Source organism: Chanos chanos, chromosome 2 (genome assembly GCF_902362185.1).
Source record: "Chanos chanos chromosome 2, fChaCha1.1, whole genome shotgun sequence".
Taxonomy (NCBI): domain Eukaryota; kingdom Metazoa; phylum Chordata; class Actinopteri; order Gonorynchiformes; family Chanidae; genus Chanos; species Chanos chanos.
The window spans coordinates 21187415-21205859 of record NC_044496.1 but is presented as its reverse complement, the minus strand read 5'-3'; the positions used below and the strand labels follow the sequence as shown (position 1 = coordinate 21205859).

Here is an 18445-nt window from a genome sequence, read left to right as displayed (position 1 = left end):
GGGAACTGTTGCAGAAATTATTAATGACTACAGGATTAATCTGTTTTCTCTGTTTGCCCCATTAGTATAGACAGCCCTTGTGGCTGAGAGATTTTTCTTTTTGTGTGGAGCTCACTGGCAGGGTTAAGACAGGTTTCTGAGGGTTGAGAAGATTTCCCCTCTGTGGAAAAATTCCCATCCTCAGTTCGGTGCTCCAACAAGCCCCAAACATTGTGCGGCAGGTGGAATTGATTAATGTCATAATGTATTAGGGACAGTTCTTTAATGCCACCGTGTCCCTGATTCAAAGATCCAGACACTGCCATTTCTTTGCACGCCGCATCTAGTGTGTGTGTGTGTGTGTGTGTGTGTGTCTGTCTGTCTGTCTGTCTGTCTGTATTTCTAAATACAAAAGAGCATTGGGTCATTTCAGTCCTCTACCACGGGATTCTGTCATACCTTTATATTCTGTCCAACGTTTCAGAAGCAGTGGAGGAATACAAATCTGGTATGACTAAACCATCTGAGCACAAGCTTCCCAGCCAAAGATTTATGCACACTGAACGTTTTGGAATGAACAGCCCAAGGTTGAGTATGTTGTAAAACTGCCCTTTAAGTGCTCTCATTATTAAGGCACTTACAGCTACATCAACAACATAGATTTTTTAGAAACATGACCGAGATTCCCTCTTGTCTTCTGTGCATTAACCATGATTGAAACCTTCAGAATGTGTTAGAGTTTACATCCTTTGCTACACAGTGTTTAATAGATTATGGTATTCACTACAAAATGCAATGAGTGTAATAAGCATACAGACTCTTCCTTCGCTCTATGTTAAATTCTGTCTGTCAACTCAGTTGTCTTTCCCTGTGTCTTTCAATGTATGAGATTATTTGTTCAAGACCAACTTAATTTAATATCACTGCCAGTATTTGCTGGAATGTAATCCTTTGTCTCTCACTGTCTTTGTTTGTTTTGTGTGCCTGTCTCTCTCCTGCCACTGTCTTTGTCTGTTTGTGTCTTGTAGCCAAAGGGTTTTTATAAGCTGACATGATGCAACAAAAATTCACCCCTCAAGCACGACAACTTAAGATGATCAAATCCTGGGTGTAACTTGTAGCATTAAAATTGTGTCTCTGGGAGAGGCATTAGTTCCGAGCACTTGTTCTTTATTTTAAAAAAGGTTTATATCCATAAGTAAAAACAAAGAGCCTTTAAAATTTAATGTGGGTGACACAGTTTTTTTTTAAAATAATAAATACATTTTGCGTAGACATATCAATAGCCCAGTACTTATCAATACATAATGACCACCTAAATTATTATCTCTTTATGACTGCTTTGTCAACAGTATGAGTCTACCATGATACTGAAGCAAATGTGCAGGTTGCCATGTCAGTTGTATAATAATGAAAACTATGTTTGTTTGTTTGTTTAAATCATAATAATTGTGTGAAAACCTGACAGCTGCAAAACCATTCTGACATCACTGTCATTAACATGTCCTAACAAACATGTCAGCAGAGATGTTTCTTTTGTTCTCATGGAGGTGTTTTTTTTATAACATAAGAAGAAACACACTGAAAAGTTCAGAATTTGAATTCCAGGACATATGCCTCTGATAAACATGTTTTGAAAGGTGAGAGCATGATGTGGAGAGATGAGAAGCCTGCTGTGCTGTTTGTGTTTGCAGAGAGACACTGGGGGGGAGGGGCAGGTGAGGCTGATGATAAAGTGCCTACTCTGCTTTGGACATACTGCACCCATTATTGGGCAGGCTCCCAGGCTGCAGTATGGGTAATAAACTGCTCCACTGCTGCCCCAAACAGAGCAGCAATCAATGGGAAATTATCTTGCCAGATCAATGTCCTAGCTCTTAAAAGTTGTCTCACCAGCCAATGGAGAATCCTGGAGCTCGGCAGCTCAGAGGAATCATTAGCTCAGGGAGCAAAGCCTGTGTCCTCTATTAGATCAGAGGCAGTTTGCCTTTAGACATGAAAAAGGTACTGATTTCAAATTTTCCCAGTTTTCTTATACATGATCTGATTCAAGGAGGAGAAAATTACTTGCACCTTGTCCTTGTTCAGTGCTGCAAAGAAATAGCCATTTACAAAGCAAATGTGCATTTAGTTTGACCAAAGCTAGAACAGAATCCTTACCCATTGTAATGTTTTTGATCATATACGAGGTATGGCTATTAAATATCAAGACTATTATGTTAGTCTAACCACAGCGTGCATACGCGAACCACGTGGTATACTTTGACCGCCGAATAAACATAAACAACCCCTGAAAGTTTCAGTCCGCTCGCGTCTTCAGTTAGCTGTTACGTATTGCTTGAAGTAGGCGCGTTATTTTGACGTGTAATAAAAATGGTCAGTTCAAAAATTGAGCAACGCATGAATTTGAATTTTTTGGTGAAATTGAATAAAATGGCTGCCGAATGTTTTGATATGCGAAATGAAGTTTATGGGGAAGAATGCATGTCACGTGCACGTGTGTTCGAGTGGCACAAGAGATTTTGCGAAGGTCGAGAGGATGTCGAAGATGATGAACGTTGTGGACACCCATGCACGTCAAGAACCGGCGTTCGAAATGAACAAATTGTTCAAAGTGATCGACGATCAGTGTCAGAATGGTTACAGAAATGGTCTCCATTGATGAAGAGACTGTTTTTAAACAGTCATTATTACTGTTAGTAACTGTTATTAAATAATCATTAAAATTGAATTACAGCATTAGTCTCATTATCTGATAGCCACAACTCGTATTTTATTTTCCATATCTGATGTGCGAAAATACCATGTCGCATTAAAGTCTTTCCACAAACTCAATTTGTTTTTGTTTTTTGGGGGTTTTTTTTGCTTCTTCATTCTTCATAGATTGAATGTGAGAAAACTCGCTTATCTCACTGCTTGTAGCAGCTCAGAGCACAGCACTAGTGTGATGAAAGTGTTAGCGCTATAGAACATGTGCATTGCAGCCTGAAAAATATACTCTGGCTTCATCTTTGGCTTATCCATCTTTTTCATTAACCATTCATTTTGAGCCGGGCTTTGTGGCCAGAGGTGACAGGAGTTTGCCTGCAGCTGTTCAACTCGGTGAATTTCGCACACATGAGAACTGTGCTGCAGAACAGAGATGCTGATGCTGGACAGATCAGACTCATCTGCCCTGTTATCGATTCAGTTCCTCCAGTTCAGGATACAAAGCTGCTGAGCTGATAGTACAGGCAGCTCTGGGCCTACATTATGCAGCGTTAGTCAGTGGAGAACATCCCCGTAGGGCTTGGCAGCTTGTTCAATTAGAACTGGATGCCTGAGGACAGCTGATCTTGAACTTGGATCATAGTAGCCCACCTTTTGTCTTCTGGAGCTTAAGTGCCTGACAAACCTCTAATGTTAACAGCTAGATATCAAGTTGTTGGTTTTCACACGTGCACTTCATACTTTGTGGTCGGGTAGATTTTGCAAATGGTAGAATTGCTGTTGTGATTTTATTTCTTTTTGAACTAGTCATAAATATGAGTGGAAATTTTATGTTTCTGCATTTGAAAGTAATACAAAGCATTTTCAAAGGAAATGACACAATCAGCGAGCCTCAATAAAAGAAAGAGAAGATTCATTCAACTCATTCCATCCAAGTCTAGTAAAGAACAATAAACTGAACACGTTAAATATCATCAACATTGTTCTTACTTTTTTGTTTTTTGCAGTTGTTGCAGAAAAACATTGTTTTCTCCCCACACATCTTCAAGGCTATTTCACAACAAGATCACAAATTTTCTTAGCAAAAAAGAGGAATAGCTTGACAATCATGCAACATCATATTCACTTTACTAGACTGACAGCGCTTGTGTGTATATTACCATAGCAGTTTTTAGAGTTGTGTTTCAGGATTCCATTCCCCCTTGTCCCCTCTTTCATGAGCTGGGGGCAGCTTCTAATTGCCAGATTGTGAGCTGTGAAAAGGTTACTCTTGACTGTCTTTTTATTCCTCATTAATCCCCCATCCTCCTCATTCTCTCACACAGGGAAGCTGGACAGTCAGTATCACCAAAGCGCCAAGAGGGGTCTAATGCAGCCAGTGTGACCTGGACAAAGAGACAAATGGAGAAGGGTGGAGTGTATGCAACCATCATGGTTGGAGGGACATCAACCATGTCATGCTTTATAAGCCTGGTATACAATTGCGTTAGTAGTTTGGGCAACAATCTCATACACTATTTTTGGATGTGCTATAATAAGTTCTTCTGAGGTTGCCTGTTTAATTTAACTTATTTCCCCAGACATTTCTCTCATTATCAAAAGGTGAAAATATATATCGTGGACGGAACCCTGGATTTGCAGCTTGCTTAAAAACTACAAAAATACATAGCTGTAACCTTTGATTTCGGGACCACAATGGCTGTCAAATGCAGGCCACTCTAGATTTGGTCAGGCTATTCTCAAGGTGATTGAGTAGCCTCTTTGTGACACAAGAATCTCTGCAACAGAGAGCTAACAAATGGTGCTCTCTGTAATGGCTGATTTTCAGAAAGTACATCAGCACAAAGGCATTGCCAGCATTTTTGCCTTTCTTTTCTTTTTTTCTCTCTTTCTTTTTTTTTTTTTTGCCTAAGGCACAACAAAATAGAACGTAATGGCTCACACCACTGGACACAAATAAGTGTTATGTCCTACTAATGATAGCATTTGATAGTGTTTATCAAAAATCCACTTTGCAAATTCAAAGCATACCTTCTCCAGCCTTGTGTCCAGGACCACCTAATCACATCTCTCAACCACCTACGGAGTACAAGAGCTTTCCTTTGTGTCTCCACACAAAAGAGGTCCTTCAAGAGGGTGATGAAGGGTCTGTCCAATTCATCTGCAAAGACCCCACTGACAGCAGTTTGAAGGTCTATGGGTTAACATCAGGCTAATTTAACTGTTTCAAATGTGAATAATTCAAAATGATTCTCACCTTCAACTTTTTGACATGTTCATTTCACAGTATGTATTAATAAATTTGCAAACAAACCAATGTGCTTATGTTGTTATTAACATATTACTATTTAATCATCTTCCTGAATTTGCATTTGAATGAAGAAATGTTTTGTTCCCTTTGTTGATGAAATGTTAAGGAGAAGTTGTTTCTACACTTAGGTATTCCCTCATTTTATTCACTGTCTTGCACTGTTAATTTGAACGAATTCCATACAAATAAGCATGCCTGAGGCAATGGTCAAAAAACATGTATCCAGGCTTGCTGAGAGTAAAGGGTTTAACCTCTGTTTAGCAGTTCACATGACAGAGAGGAGTATGGTGTTGCAGGTTTTTGCCGACTCTTATGGAGTACTGATAGGAGCATCAAGAAAATTCCATTCATAAAATTATAGCCAATGGAGGCAGAAGAATGGAGCACTGGAAAGGCTAATGGTTTATTCAGCTTATTAATGTCAAGATTGATAGTTCTCAAACTGCTCACTATGTCAGCAGCTGTCCTAATGTGGTGCTTGCTTGTTGTCACGCGTGGTAGTGTTTTTTTTTTAAGCTTTTCTCATCCACTGCTTTGTATGTTTTGCTGGCAATATCAAACTAACTGTCTCTTGTAAGAGGCTGTGACATTAAGCAACTATGTGTAGCTAGGGCAAGTTACTTAACCACTGGTAGTCATATTTCATACATCCTGAGTGTCAGTGGAGGTTGATTATGTTTGTGCCTAATTAATCCTATGCCATTTCACTTGGCTGTCTCAATCTGTTTGATGTATGCTACAACTGCATTCTGGATGGCATTACTACTTAATTAGTTATGCTTGACCTATCTGACACTGTATAATATGAAGTTACTGACCTTAGATGGGAACCAGTGATGTCTTCCACTTTGTCTGTGGTGTTTCAGAAGTGTTTCCTTGTTAATAAGTGTGCCAAACTGTGTGGATTTATTCATGTGTGCAGCTTCATCTGTGTGAAAATTATCCCATTAATTCTGTTTCCCCAGCCAGCCTGTGCCTGCTGTCTCTGTTTGTTACTGAGATCATTTCTTTCTGTCATGTCAAAGACAACATTATCATATTCTTGTTACCAGGGCAACCAGAGTAGAGAAATATCCTTGTGGTATCTTGCTTGAAGCAGAAAAATGACACAGGTTATCACTGATACCATATGATAAATAGTGTAATACATTTGCTTACGTCTTCTTCCTGTAATTCTTTTTTAACTGCTTCAGTGGTGCTCTTGAGACGGACAGTAAACTGAAATGATTATTTGACAGAATGTTGTATTGCATGGCTAATGGTTATCAGGTCAGAGATATTGAGATGAAACTGCCGTGTGGTCTTTAGGCTTTCTGTTAAAGAAGGAAATCCCATCCGCTTTACAAATTCTCTGTGTTTACATTATTTTTTCTTTTTGTTTTAATCAAATGGACAAATCTTATTTTCTCTTACTTGTACTTAGAAAAAAGCAAAATGTTATTTTTCTACTTTAACAAAACATGTCAAGTTACAAATAGCTCTGTATTTCTATACTGGGTAGTTAATTTGCCAGTTGTGGTTTGATATGTAATAACTCAAGAATGGTATGGTCGTGCAGTTTTGATGGCAACATTCCAAGATTACACTGCACAGTGAATTTACATTAAACAATTTTATTTTGTTTCCTGTAAGATTTAGAAGTTTGAAGTGCTCCAACCTATTTAGCCAGTACAACAGTTTCATGGCAACGCTAAGAATGTGTGCATCATACATTGTGGATGTAGAGCCCTTTTTCGCCAACAAAGTTTTTGGGATATAATTATTCTCTTGAAAAATAAGAATAAAATGTATTTTATCTGTTTTAAATCTGGTTTACACACTACATACATTTTATGACTTTGTTAGATTCTTGTGTGTATCGCAAACAACTGGTTTTCAAATAGCTACTTCCAGCGTATGATAATAACAAAGGAACAGATTTTTACAGTTTTATATCTGTTATGAGTAAAACAGTCGAGCATTATAGTTTCCGGTTTTCTTACGCACCTCCCCCGCCCCCCCGGACTGTTCAATCCAAACGGAATCTTGTCCTGAATTTCATGGCAGTTCACCTCAACGCGGAGTTCCACCGTATCCACCGTCTGTGTAGAAGGGAACACTATTCGACACTTGTGAAGGACCAAACAAAAATGAATGAATCGGTCTGAACGGAAAAAAGTGGACCGATGTTGGATTTAACACCTGGAAATCGAAATGTTTAATCCCAATCTGAAATTGAGATTGAAAGATGCATATTTCATTTTCGGCCATCATTGTCATTTTTAAACGGGAGCCTAGTGTGTGATGGCTGCTGTCCAGTGAATTGCTGGCCTTCCCTTTCTCTTGTGCTGGATATTTTGGGAGTTAAGTGCTTTGTGTTTGTGTTTCATTTTTAGCAGACCGAAAAGTTTATCACCTGCATCTATGGAATGTACTTAAATATTCGCTGGTCTGGGGTCTGAAAGGGGTAAGTGATTTGGGAATTTTCTTTGGTTTTAGCTAGCTGTTAGCCTGTGTGAGCGACAGCTAGATTGTGTTGCTAACGCTTGCTAGCCAAGTTAACGTTAGTCTTGGTTGCCTGCTGAGTGATCAACGCTTGCACATTGTTTAATATAAGCGTTTCTTGACGAACCTTTTGATGACTTACAGCAAACGAACATCTGCAGTACTTTCTCGATATCTTGTTGTTAAATGCTGATAACGATTTTATACCATATAAAATCCACATTAACAAACAACGATATAGTTAGCTCAAAGACTGGTCCTCACCGTCGACTGGGTCACTGCTTAGGGGCTATGCTAATTAAGCTAACCTAGTTGTTAACCTATAACCAAAGTTCGGCTAGCTTGGTTGAACTTAGATATGGTTAGATGCCAGAGTTGATGATTTCTATAAAGTCCCAAAATGTGTGGTAGTTAACAGTCTCGAAAATGTATATATGTGTCAAGCTTTCATGTTAGTGGCTGGGGGTTTCGCTAGTTAGTTAGCGTTAACTGTCAGGTGCTGATAGCTGTAGCCAGCGAAATCTAGTTTAGCTTTTCTTTTGGTTTCCATCAGAACACAAAACACTTTAGCTAACGGGTTAGCGAGCTGACAAGATAACGTAACCTTGAATACATTTAGTATTCATGCCTGAAACACATGTGCATCTGAAATATTTTTTCGTCAGGTGCTTGCCAAGCTCAACCATTTTTAATGTTTTTGGTGAAGTGTAAACTTAATACTGTTATGATGATTTACCTACATTTCATAAAAGATGACCTAGAGCCCATCTGACGCAATGTTTTTAAGACCACTGAATGTTTGCAGTATTGTAGTTGTCTGTGTAAACTTGTGTCTGGATTGGTCAACAAAATTTACTAAAGAAACTGAGCTTATCGAGTGGATAGCCAAACAAATAACTAATTACCTAGCTAATTTCAGTAAAAAACCCCAAAAAACACCTGGTTTTCAAATGTGGTCTTGCAAGATGTACTTATCAAATGTTTCTTTTAGTGTGCTCGTTTCGTGCTGATTAATCCTGATTACTTGATCCCCAGATGATCCACTTCAATCTTTATTAAACAAATTAATTTTGCACTCATTTACCAAACTCTCATTTTCATCATAAATGAAAACTCGCTTCTTAAAACCTAAGAGACCGGGTGTTTGGATTAGATTAGATAATTCATTTTGGGAGGAACTGAAGCACTTTGGTGGACCATCAAGTGTTGGGTAATGCTATTATTTTTAGTAGCAACATGTGTACAATTTGGCCAGTTCTGTTTCATTGTAGTCTTTTACTGCCATCAAAATTCCATGGAGCATTTACACATGTGTATGATACCTGGAATGATTGTAAAGCCAGTAACTACCATTCTTTGCCCATGATATTTTAACTGACTTTCCCAACACTGGCTGTATGATTTTCTCAACCATGAATGTTAAGAACCTTTACAGTCAGCTTATGGAAAGTTAAGCACCATACACTGTGACATCATTTACATCAATTTAATTTTAAGTTAATTGATGACTCATAGTGGATTAATTTAAGAGGCTGAGCAATATGTTAAGTGCATTTGAATTCAAGGCTGTCATTACATGGTTTAAGTTTGAGTTAAAAAGCGCTTAGTCTAAACCACCAAGTTAAACCCAGTGTTAGGGCATTGACAGCACCTTTTGTAATAATGCTTATAAAGCATCTGCACGGTTCGAACCCAAAACAGTAGTTAAGCATGGATTAAATTTTTACTGTTTTTTGGTTAATTGATGTAAATACGTTTGGTTTCTATGTGTTGCCAAATGAAACTACAATCCTCAAAGTTTCTAAATTGCTGTTGAAAGTGCTTTTTGAAATGTTAATAGCTGAAATGTTAATAGCCCCATCCCAGCCCTTAAGTGCCTTAAGAGCAGCCCCCTCATTCTGCGCATCTCTTTTAGCGTAATACATCAGTTCATCTCTCCAAATTTTGGTGTCTTAGTTCCATCAGGGCAACAGATGGGTTCAGTCACAGACTACATAAGCAAAGTCTTAAATGTGCATTCAGTGTATTGCTGCTGTTTATCTTATTGAGTGTAGTTTCAGCATGAAATAGGATGCTAAAAGTGGCTATTTTGTACCAAGCCCAGAAAGTAATAGTAACGTAAGGAATTTGTGTTTTCAGGAAACTTTGGCAGTTAAGTTGACTTGGTTACACTGAGTATATTTATTGAACCACATGCAATTCTAACAGTACAGCTTAACATAGAATCAGTCAAAACTCATTTACATGAGTAATGGAAATTGTGTAGAAACAAAATCACTGTAGTTAATCTTTCCAGACATTTTGCATGCTCAAACTCTTGGTATGGTCGTGCATTGTCCACAGCAGCACCTTTGGAAAATGCTGAAACATATCACCCTTCTAGCTACCTTCTGTGCTTCGCAGCTGAGCACACATTTACCCATTACTCCTCTGTGACTGTTACCATGCAAGTCTGATTTTGTATTTACCACATGAATGTGTTTACTGCCAAGTTGAAATACAGCATTTTGAATATTTCAGCAGGTCCAAACCAAAAATCTCTAAAATAGTTCATATCTTTGAAATTGTAGCAGAATCCATGATACTGATAATGATGCCATACATGATCTGAGTTACCAGATTAAGCAGTTATCAAAACACATCATCCATTCAATCTTGTCAGACTGTGAAACTGCTTATATCCTCTTTTCAAAGCGTGTATTTATATGGATTAAATTAGTGATTAGACCGTCCTCACTCATGATTTTGTTTCATGATTTGGTCTTGATCCCCTTTCACCAAATCAGTTTAGACTGTAAGACACTGAATAGAGACCTATTAATTGTATTTTTACACCATGTCTAACTCACAATACAATAATTACACATACAGCTGCTATTAGGGAGAGGTTCACCCACTGTGAATATCAGCCTTTAATTATGCCAAATATACTGACACAAACAGGTGGATAGCCTCCTGTCATCAGAAACATTTAGTGTTAAAGAGAAGCAGCCTTTTCCATTTAAAGAAACAGAGTTACAGGGTAGAGTGAGTTAACTGGCACTGGATGCAGTCAGTGCTCAAAATTCTGACATTCAGTGTTTGGAAGGAGCATGTAGTCCACATTTAAATCTCAGTGCAAGTCTAGCCTGAATGTTCAAATTAAGCAGGCTTATTGATCTTTGTATTTGCTTTACGCTGCTGCATGCAAATGATTTTGTTTGTTTGATGAGTCCTCTCTGTGGAGGATATCATTTGAAAGTAGGCAAATGGCATTTTCTTATATATGCCTTATGGTGACGCCTTAGAATTGGTTTCTTGTAATGTGAAATAAAACTGGTTGGCTTTACATCAGGGAGACGGATCAGAGGAAGAGTGAGCTTGTTTTGAACTGGCATTTTGACAAGGCTGTTGTCTGTTTTTGTACTTAGATAGTTGAAGGACGTTGACAGATTAATCTGACATTCTAAATTTTTACAAAGAAAGTGTGGGCATCTCAAATTTTTAACTGGCAGTGTGACTCTGTTTGAAATAACTTATGTAGCAAATTCTTTAATCCCATATTGTGGGAAGATAATAAGGTACATGACCACCATAGGTTCGACAGGCAAGCTCATGCAATTTTTTTTTGAATGAATATAGATGAACCCAGTTGTTAAAGATATTGAGCTCTGCAGGTTATATTTCACACTTCTTGCACACAGACCCCGAGTCAGTCAGGGTCCACTTTTATTACAAACAGAAAGATGGCAATGAAAGTAGGCCCTTAACTGGAAAGAGGAGCAACACAAACATGTTTACAACTATAACAAGTCAATGAAGGGTTCCTGTTTTTGCTCACAGCCTGTTTGATGGTTTAGGTAAGGAAATTCATAAAATTCTGTAAACTTCATTTCTCTCTGTGGGGCCGTCAAAAGGATTGCACTGCATTTCCTTCTAAGAAAAATACAGCACTGTTCAGGACAGCTGCAGTCCTCAACTCCCGCTGCTGCTCTTTGCAGGGTTGACGCTGGTAAAAGCACGGAACACAGGGTGGTCACATCACACTTTTTTTTTATTTTTTAGCTGATCCTCTGTTGAGTCCGTAATGAATATTGACTCGTAAATTTTGTAAATCAGCTAGCTGTCATTTCATAGACTGTTGTCACAAAATAAGATTAAATAGTTAAAGACTTCATAGCTAGGGTTAATTCAGGTTTCTCCTCAGGAAGTCTGCATAATATATGATAGATCAAATTGGTGGCACATCACTGATAACATTTTAGCTAGAGATGGATTGTTGTCTCTGAAAGAATTCTCAGATGGTGAATATGCTCAGAAACGTCAATCTACTAAAAAACAGTCTGCTCAGATTCAGTCAATCACCATTTTAGCCAGAAACTGTTGACATGAAATTGCTGAGGGAATATAAAAAAAAAATCAATTACTTAAAAGATTAAACAAAATTGTGCTTGCTACAAGTCCCAAATTAGCATGAATTATGTTTATAATAAATAGTGAAAAGTCAAGGATATTTTGGTTATGCCCCCCCTCCCCCCTTGCCGTGTTCACCATTTTTCTACTGTACAATATGCCAGACAACAATAAACTGCTTGTAAAATGATTGCAGACACTACTGAACATTTATGGTGCCATGTGCACAGAACAGGCCAGTTTACTGCATTATATATGCAAAAATAGGCCAGTTTGAATACAGAGGCACATCAAAATCAATTAGCCTACTGATGAGACCCAGTGTGGAGGAGGATCTCTAAGTGACAGTCTAACATGTGCTCTAAAAAGCACTATTCCCACCAAAATTATTAAGTTAATCATAGGAAAATTGCCAGAAACATGTAAGAGAACAGATGTGTGACTGTTATTATGTTTTGTTTTTTATGATGTTATTTTGATCTGGGGGCTGTTTACCTTTATGCGTGTTGTGGGGCGAGGGCAGGGTTGCGAGTCTCTAAAAATGTTATTTTCTGGGTACACTGCGATAAAATATTGAGAATTCATTTGTCCAGCCTTCAGCCTGGTATCAGTAGATGAAAATGTCCTTTGCAGTTTAGATGAAAACATGTTCAGTGAGCATAAACAAAAGCCACAACGCTGTAAGAAAAATAACCCCACAAACTATGCCCACATTTGTAAGCACACATTTGTGTGCTTTTTTTCCCGTTTCCCTGAATTTTGTAAGAATGGTTTGGAGGCAGACTTGTTTCAGTGTGAACATTGCAAATTCCCTTAAAAGTTGTCATAGTAAACCTTTAACTCCCATATCTGTGTTACAGAATTAGGGCAATGGCAAGGTTAGTAACGACATTATTTATAAGCCTGCCACCCATAATGTAGAAACATATACAGATTCAGTCATTTTGCAAAAAGTGAAACTTTCTCTTAAGCTAAAGTTGCATAAATGTCTAACATTTTCCTCATGAATGTGCACGCATTCACAGCAGACACAATAGGGATATACAAAAACCAAAATGTACTTTTTGTCACCTGTTCTCCTGCATATTTTGTTTCTTTTCTAAGAACCAATCAAAATTCTTTTCTCACCTGCAACCAGTGGCTGTCTATCCTAGTGCCCTGCATCAACCATGTATCTATAAACCTAGTGAGTATCTTTGCCCCTACCGTCTAGGTAAGCAAAATAGAACCTTACAAGACAACTTACTTATTGAGACACTCTAGTTAGACCAATCATGCATCACCAGTCTTGTGCAACACTCGTTTCATGTGAACAGTGTTTACTCACCTCAACTGTCAGCTTTTGTCAAAGTATAGGAATCATAGAACCTGTTCTTGCCATTTTCATTGGTATTGGTATTGAAGTCCCAATGAATCCCCATAATGCTATCTAATTATTCAAGACTACCTCAGAAAGCTGGGATGGTTGTCTGCTGTTTCCCAGCTAAACATGTTTGACAAAAGGATTGGAACAACCTAGCGCTAGGCAGCTAAGCTTACAAGTTAGTTAGCTAGTTGGCCATTAAAAGCAATAGCCTGAGGTGACAGAGTTAGCTCGCATGCTAATCTATGAATATCTTTCAGCATATCAGAAATGTACATGAGAAACTAATTTAACATTGACCTGTGTCTAAATAAAATGTCATTTACGCTTTTATGACAAAAACACAAGCAAAACACGATGAAATATCTTAAAGCGCTCCCTTTGTAGGCAGCTTACTACCTTTTGAGATGTACTCCAAGTGTACTAGCACTTTTACCATTAGCTGAAACCAAATAATGTTAGGGGATGTTAGCTATCCAAATAGTGACTGACTGTAAATGTCACAAACTGTCTAACACTTACATTAGATGTAAGTGACATCAAAACCCGAATATTTTAACAGATCCATTGCAGTTTAGTTAAAAACATCTTTAGAAAATATACAGAAGATAAATTATTCCAGTTTGACCCACGGATCTTGCAGAGCCTGCAAATCTATACAAATGACAATATCTAGATTAGTATCTGGAAAAGGGAGTCTCATCAAGTATCATTTGTACACTCTTTAAATACATGTATCTTTTCCGATTCTGCAGGAATAATTTTAAATTGTTGCTATAGCCTAAGTTTTCCAGATGTGTGCTTTATGTATCTCCTTCATCGCACATTATGGTAGCTTCTCTAAAAAAACTGAAAGTATAAAGACAGTGTATGTATGCAGTGAAGTAACTCCTCAGATTCCCACTGGTTCAGTCTTTCCCACACATGGAAAATGATTAAAGTCAGTGGAATCACTTCGTGTTCTAAAAAAGACATTATTTCCTGATGTATTTGTTAACTTACACATTAGGGATGGGACAATATAGTTATCTCAAGATTCGGTTCAACATATTATATGAAGTTCCCAATTTGATATCACCACAATTCGATAGAGCCTAATAACAGTTCAGTGACAAAGTATGAATATTCAGAATTGGTATTTCATTTTTAATTATGCAAAATACAAAATAAATTCTCATTTGAATAAAGTTCTCTACTTGACAACATATAAAGAGATAAAAGTAACAGAAATTCAGACAAAGATCAGAAACAAAAGTGTCGTAAATACAAGCCACCTCAGTGCTTCCCAGCAACAAAGTGAATCAAACATATTAAATGACTAACATTATGTCATGAATCATACATTAAGTATGTGTCTCTACATTGTGAACAGAAACTGTTTCTTTGCATAACAAGATACCATAAATCCCTTCACGGTTTCATTGTTCAGTCATTTCAGACAGCAGTTTTCAATGACGCGCGTACGTAATGCGTTATTTTGACACTGATAGTAACCTTACGATTAGTTGAAATAAAGCTTAGTTTTTAAATGATGCGTAAGATAACGAGAAACCATAATTGCGCGATTGCTTTCATTGTTAAGGCATCTTAATCAGCGCTTTTCAATCAGTGACGCATGTTTGTATCTTGCTACGCAATGTATATTCAGGAGGAGAATGTACTTGTTTATAAAGTCCATGCACATGAATTAAATAAGAGTCTCAGTGGTAGACAGGAGTTGAGAATCGTAGCCAAAGAAACTTTAATTTCTAGGGGGTAGGGTACAATGCAAAGTAGCAAATAGAAATACAAGTAGGGTTCAATACAAAGTAGCAAATATTGCAATATCATTTTCTTACGTACGAAATGGATCGTAATGTTTTTGGATCAAGATATACTGAATTTTGATTTATTGTCCCATCCCTATTACACATGTTCTAAAGTTTGAAGAAAATTAATTGAACGGTTAAGTAATCATATACAAACTGCCAAAAAAGAAAGGTGCAATGCGACAGTTCTATCTCTTGCTGTACTCTACATTTAGGCAAATCAACCTCCTCCATCCTGCTCCTTGACATAAATAGCTTAGCCATGGAATAGTAAGGTGAAAGTGCCTAGAAGTCAAGGATGACATAGAGAACCACTTGATTTACATCTTATGCTCTGGACACTCATGGAATGAACATTGGCTTTGAAGTTGTTAAACAGACTGACTTCACTTTGATAGATGTAATGGATTATCATATTTATGGCATTATAACAAATTATCTTTGCATCAACACCTAGATCAGAATGTGATTTTCTGTTCATCAACACCTCACATAATAATGTGTTTTTCATTCATCTCGCTCCGATGGGTATTTTATCATTTTCCCCCTCAACATTTCCTGCTGCTGTCGGCAGTCACTATAACTCATTATTAAACAGAGTTAAAAAAAGAAGGTAGGAAAAGGCCATGTGTTTTCAGTGTGAATTTAATGTGCTGCAGGCACAAATTAGGCTTTCTTGTTTGCAGTTTATACACAGCTCACTGATGGATACAAATAAAAGTAAATTGTGCTTATAAGAGGGAGATTATGAGAGAGGGCTGCAGTGTTTAAGAAGCTATGATGGCTATCTTCTGTCTGTATTAGTGCTCATCCACAACCTGAAATTGTCTTTTCAGTAAAAGAGGATACAAGCAGAGGAAGACCAGGTCACAGTGATTTCAAGCTCTCAACAAACACTAACAATTGCTGGGAGTATTTTAAGACTAAATATTAAAGTCAATAACCAGGCCTGTTTAAATTTGTATTGATCTGATCTGCCTAGTTGGCCTCTGAAGAGCTGTGCTACATTTGTTTACACATACCGTGTCTCTGTAGGACAAGTGCAAGTACTACAGATGTGAATGTTAATTATTTACACTGCGAGGGATCAAGGAGCTTGATTCTGGGATGGTGTTAAGCTGTACCTCAGCTGTGGCTTCTAGTTTTAGAAATAGTTCATTCAAGCATTGTTTTGCCATCAAGTAGTCCGTTTAGTTTTGTTTTGTTTTTTTTGACACATAACTGAAAGATGGTTTATGTGCCATAATGTTAGGTAGAGATATAACACTATGCATTTACTCCAAACTCTTCAACAACTTTACACAGGGCAAGGGTTAGAGCAGTTAGAGAACATAAAACTACACACCAGTTTTGATCGTGATATACAGTCTTATACAAGAGAATACCAATGGGAGTATTAGGCTGTTCTAATCTTTCAGTGTATCTAAACCAGTACCCGTCAGCAATGTAGCCTACATGTGGAACATTATTTCAGAGGTACTGCTGTAACAGATTAACTCATTTTAGCCTAGCGGTTGTAGTCTGTCAGCCAACAAATTTCCATTTGCCATTACTTTTGTTTTACTGCACCAAAGCCTTATTGAGCTGTGACTTTAAAACCATGAACCATAAGACTAAGATTTTTTTTCACTGCAGCACCGCTAATGTAAAATGACGCCTTTGTTGTATTTGGCTTGAAATCCTTTAGGCTTGCAGAGATTTATTTATCTACAGATAGTTACTCAACTCAATTTGTGGATCAGGACACGAGTCTGCTCCTTTGAGAACTGCTCCTAGTGGACATGTTCAAATACAGTCAGTTTTCACCCAGCATTTTGGGAGATTGCCTCAGTAGCCAAAGGGAGAACAGTAGCTTCACCTATTGATCAGACCTAACGCACCGTACCCAAAATCTAATTAACTTGCAGTGTGCCAAATTTTCTGGCACTTATTACAGGCATGGAGACAGACGGAGGCTGCGCTCCCCTGGGAGGAAAAAAGAAAACAGCGCTCTCAAAAGAGGGCAATACAAAGTAGACTATAATATGATTGTGATTTACAGTGGCTAAAAGGCATTCAGGATTTTCAAAACACATCCTCCTCATAATGTAGCTGTCAATAGCCATGCTATAATAGGATAGTTAATGAGAGCTGAGTATAGCTAATGACAGCATTAACATCATGACCGAGCTGGATGCAAGCCAGAATACAGGACAAACTTGACTTTTAAATCTTGACTGACTATATAATTATGTCAGACATGACCCCACCACTATGAAAATGTAACAGGCAACACTATCAAGTAGATATAGATGTTTGGGTAAGTGACTGCAGTCCATTGGACTATGTGTTCCCATAACAGATACCAGTGAACCTGCAGATAGTTCGGTGGTATCTATTATCAAACGCATAGCCCAATTTTTGATGCTTTTGTAACGTATTGTCTTTTTAGGACCTTATATTTTTACATAGTTTTATACCCATAAAACCTCAATTTATTTTACTACATTTTTTAAAAAGAATATTTCCATTTTAGCACAAACAAAATCTGCCTGTCAGGTATTATAGCAGTTTTTTGTCCCTCAGGCAGATGGAACTCTAAATCTCCATATGTCCCTATTTCGCATAGTCGTATTGTAACATGCCCAACATGTTTACACTAAACAAGGTGTATTGCCATTAAAATAAAACTCAGAACTACATGCCTTGATTCAAATGACCTTTATTAGACCTATTACCCACATTGTTAAGAAATATTCAGCATTGTCGCTATTCCTGTTGCAGATCACTTAAATATAACAAAATGCGCTCACTAAGTGGGTGCTAGTTCCCTAAAGATCTCTACACATTGTCTGCATGCTTGCTCCTAATACTCCCAGCCCCCCCTTACGTGTTTTCACTTGGCCTTTGCCCTTTTTGGACTAATGTGCATACGGACACAGAATTCTTCTTTCACAAAATTCACAGAATTTTATAGGTCTTTGGTTTGCCGACATTCACTGAAATCCCATAAAGAAGATGAAATTTTTACACCCTTCCGCATAGTGAGGAAACATAGGAGAGCAAATAGATGTTCACAGACATGACAGAACAGAGGCACTGATTCCCAAAAAGGGACCAACTTCAGTAGGTTGATAGATGAAACATTAAACAGTCTATGGTTACGACAGAGTGCAGGGGAAAATTGTTGCCTCGGAAGGAGAAAACACAGCTAATCTATTTTATCGTCCAAAGCACAGTAGGGATGTTTAACTTAATAAAAATTGTAACAATACTGGAGTCTAAATATTTATGCCCGTAAAAGACATTTATTTTGTGAAGAACAAAAGTTGTCAGTGTTTCATTAATTGAGTTTCTTTTCATCAAGTTTACTGATACAAAGTTTGATCATTTGGGACTGCTTGATAATTGAACCATTTG

At 37.7% G+C, this 18445-nt stretch overlaps 2 protein-coding genes across 2 annotated transcripts in view; both read left to right on the top strand.

The window, feature by feature from the left end:
- trip4 (thyroid hormone receptor interactor 4) overlaps positions 1–4561 on the top strand; it is a 31160-nt gene extending 26599 nt beyond the window's left edge. Inside the window, exon 13 of the mRNA XM_030766149.1 lies at positions 4014–4561. Within this exon, the coding sequence (XP_030622009.1) occupies positions 4014–4072 (59 nt within the window). The 3' untranslated portion in view covers positions 4073–4561. The remainder of the gene's footprint in view (positions 1–4013) is intronic.
- Positions 4562–7386: 2825 nt separating this feature from the next.
- The window catches only part of znf609b (zinc finger protein 609b), a 36407-nt gene continuing 25348 nt past the window's right edge, over positions 7387–18445 (top strand). Inside the window, exon 1 of the mRNA XM_030766636.1 lies at positions 7387–7445. The gene's annotated coding sequence lies outside the window, so the exon portion shown is untranslated. The remainder of the gene's footprint in view (positions 7446–18445) is intronic.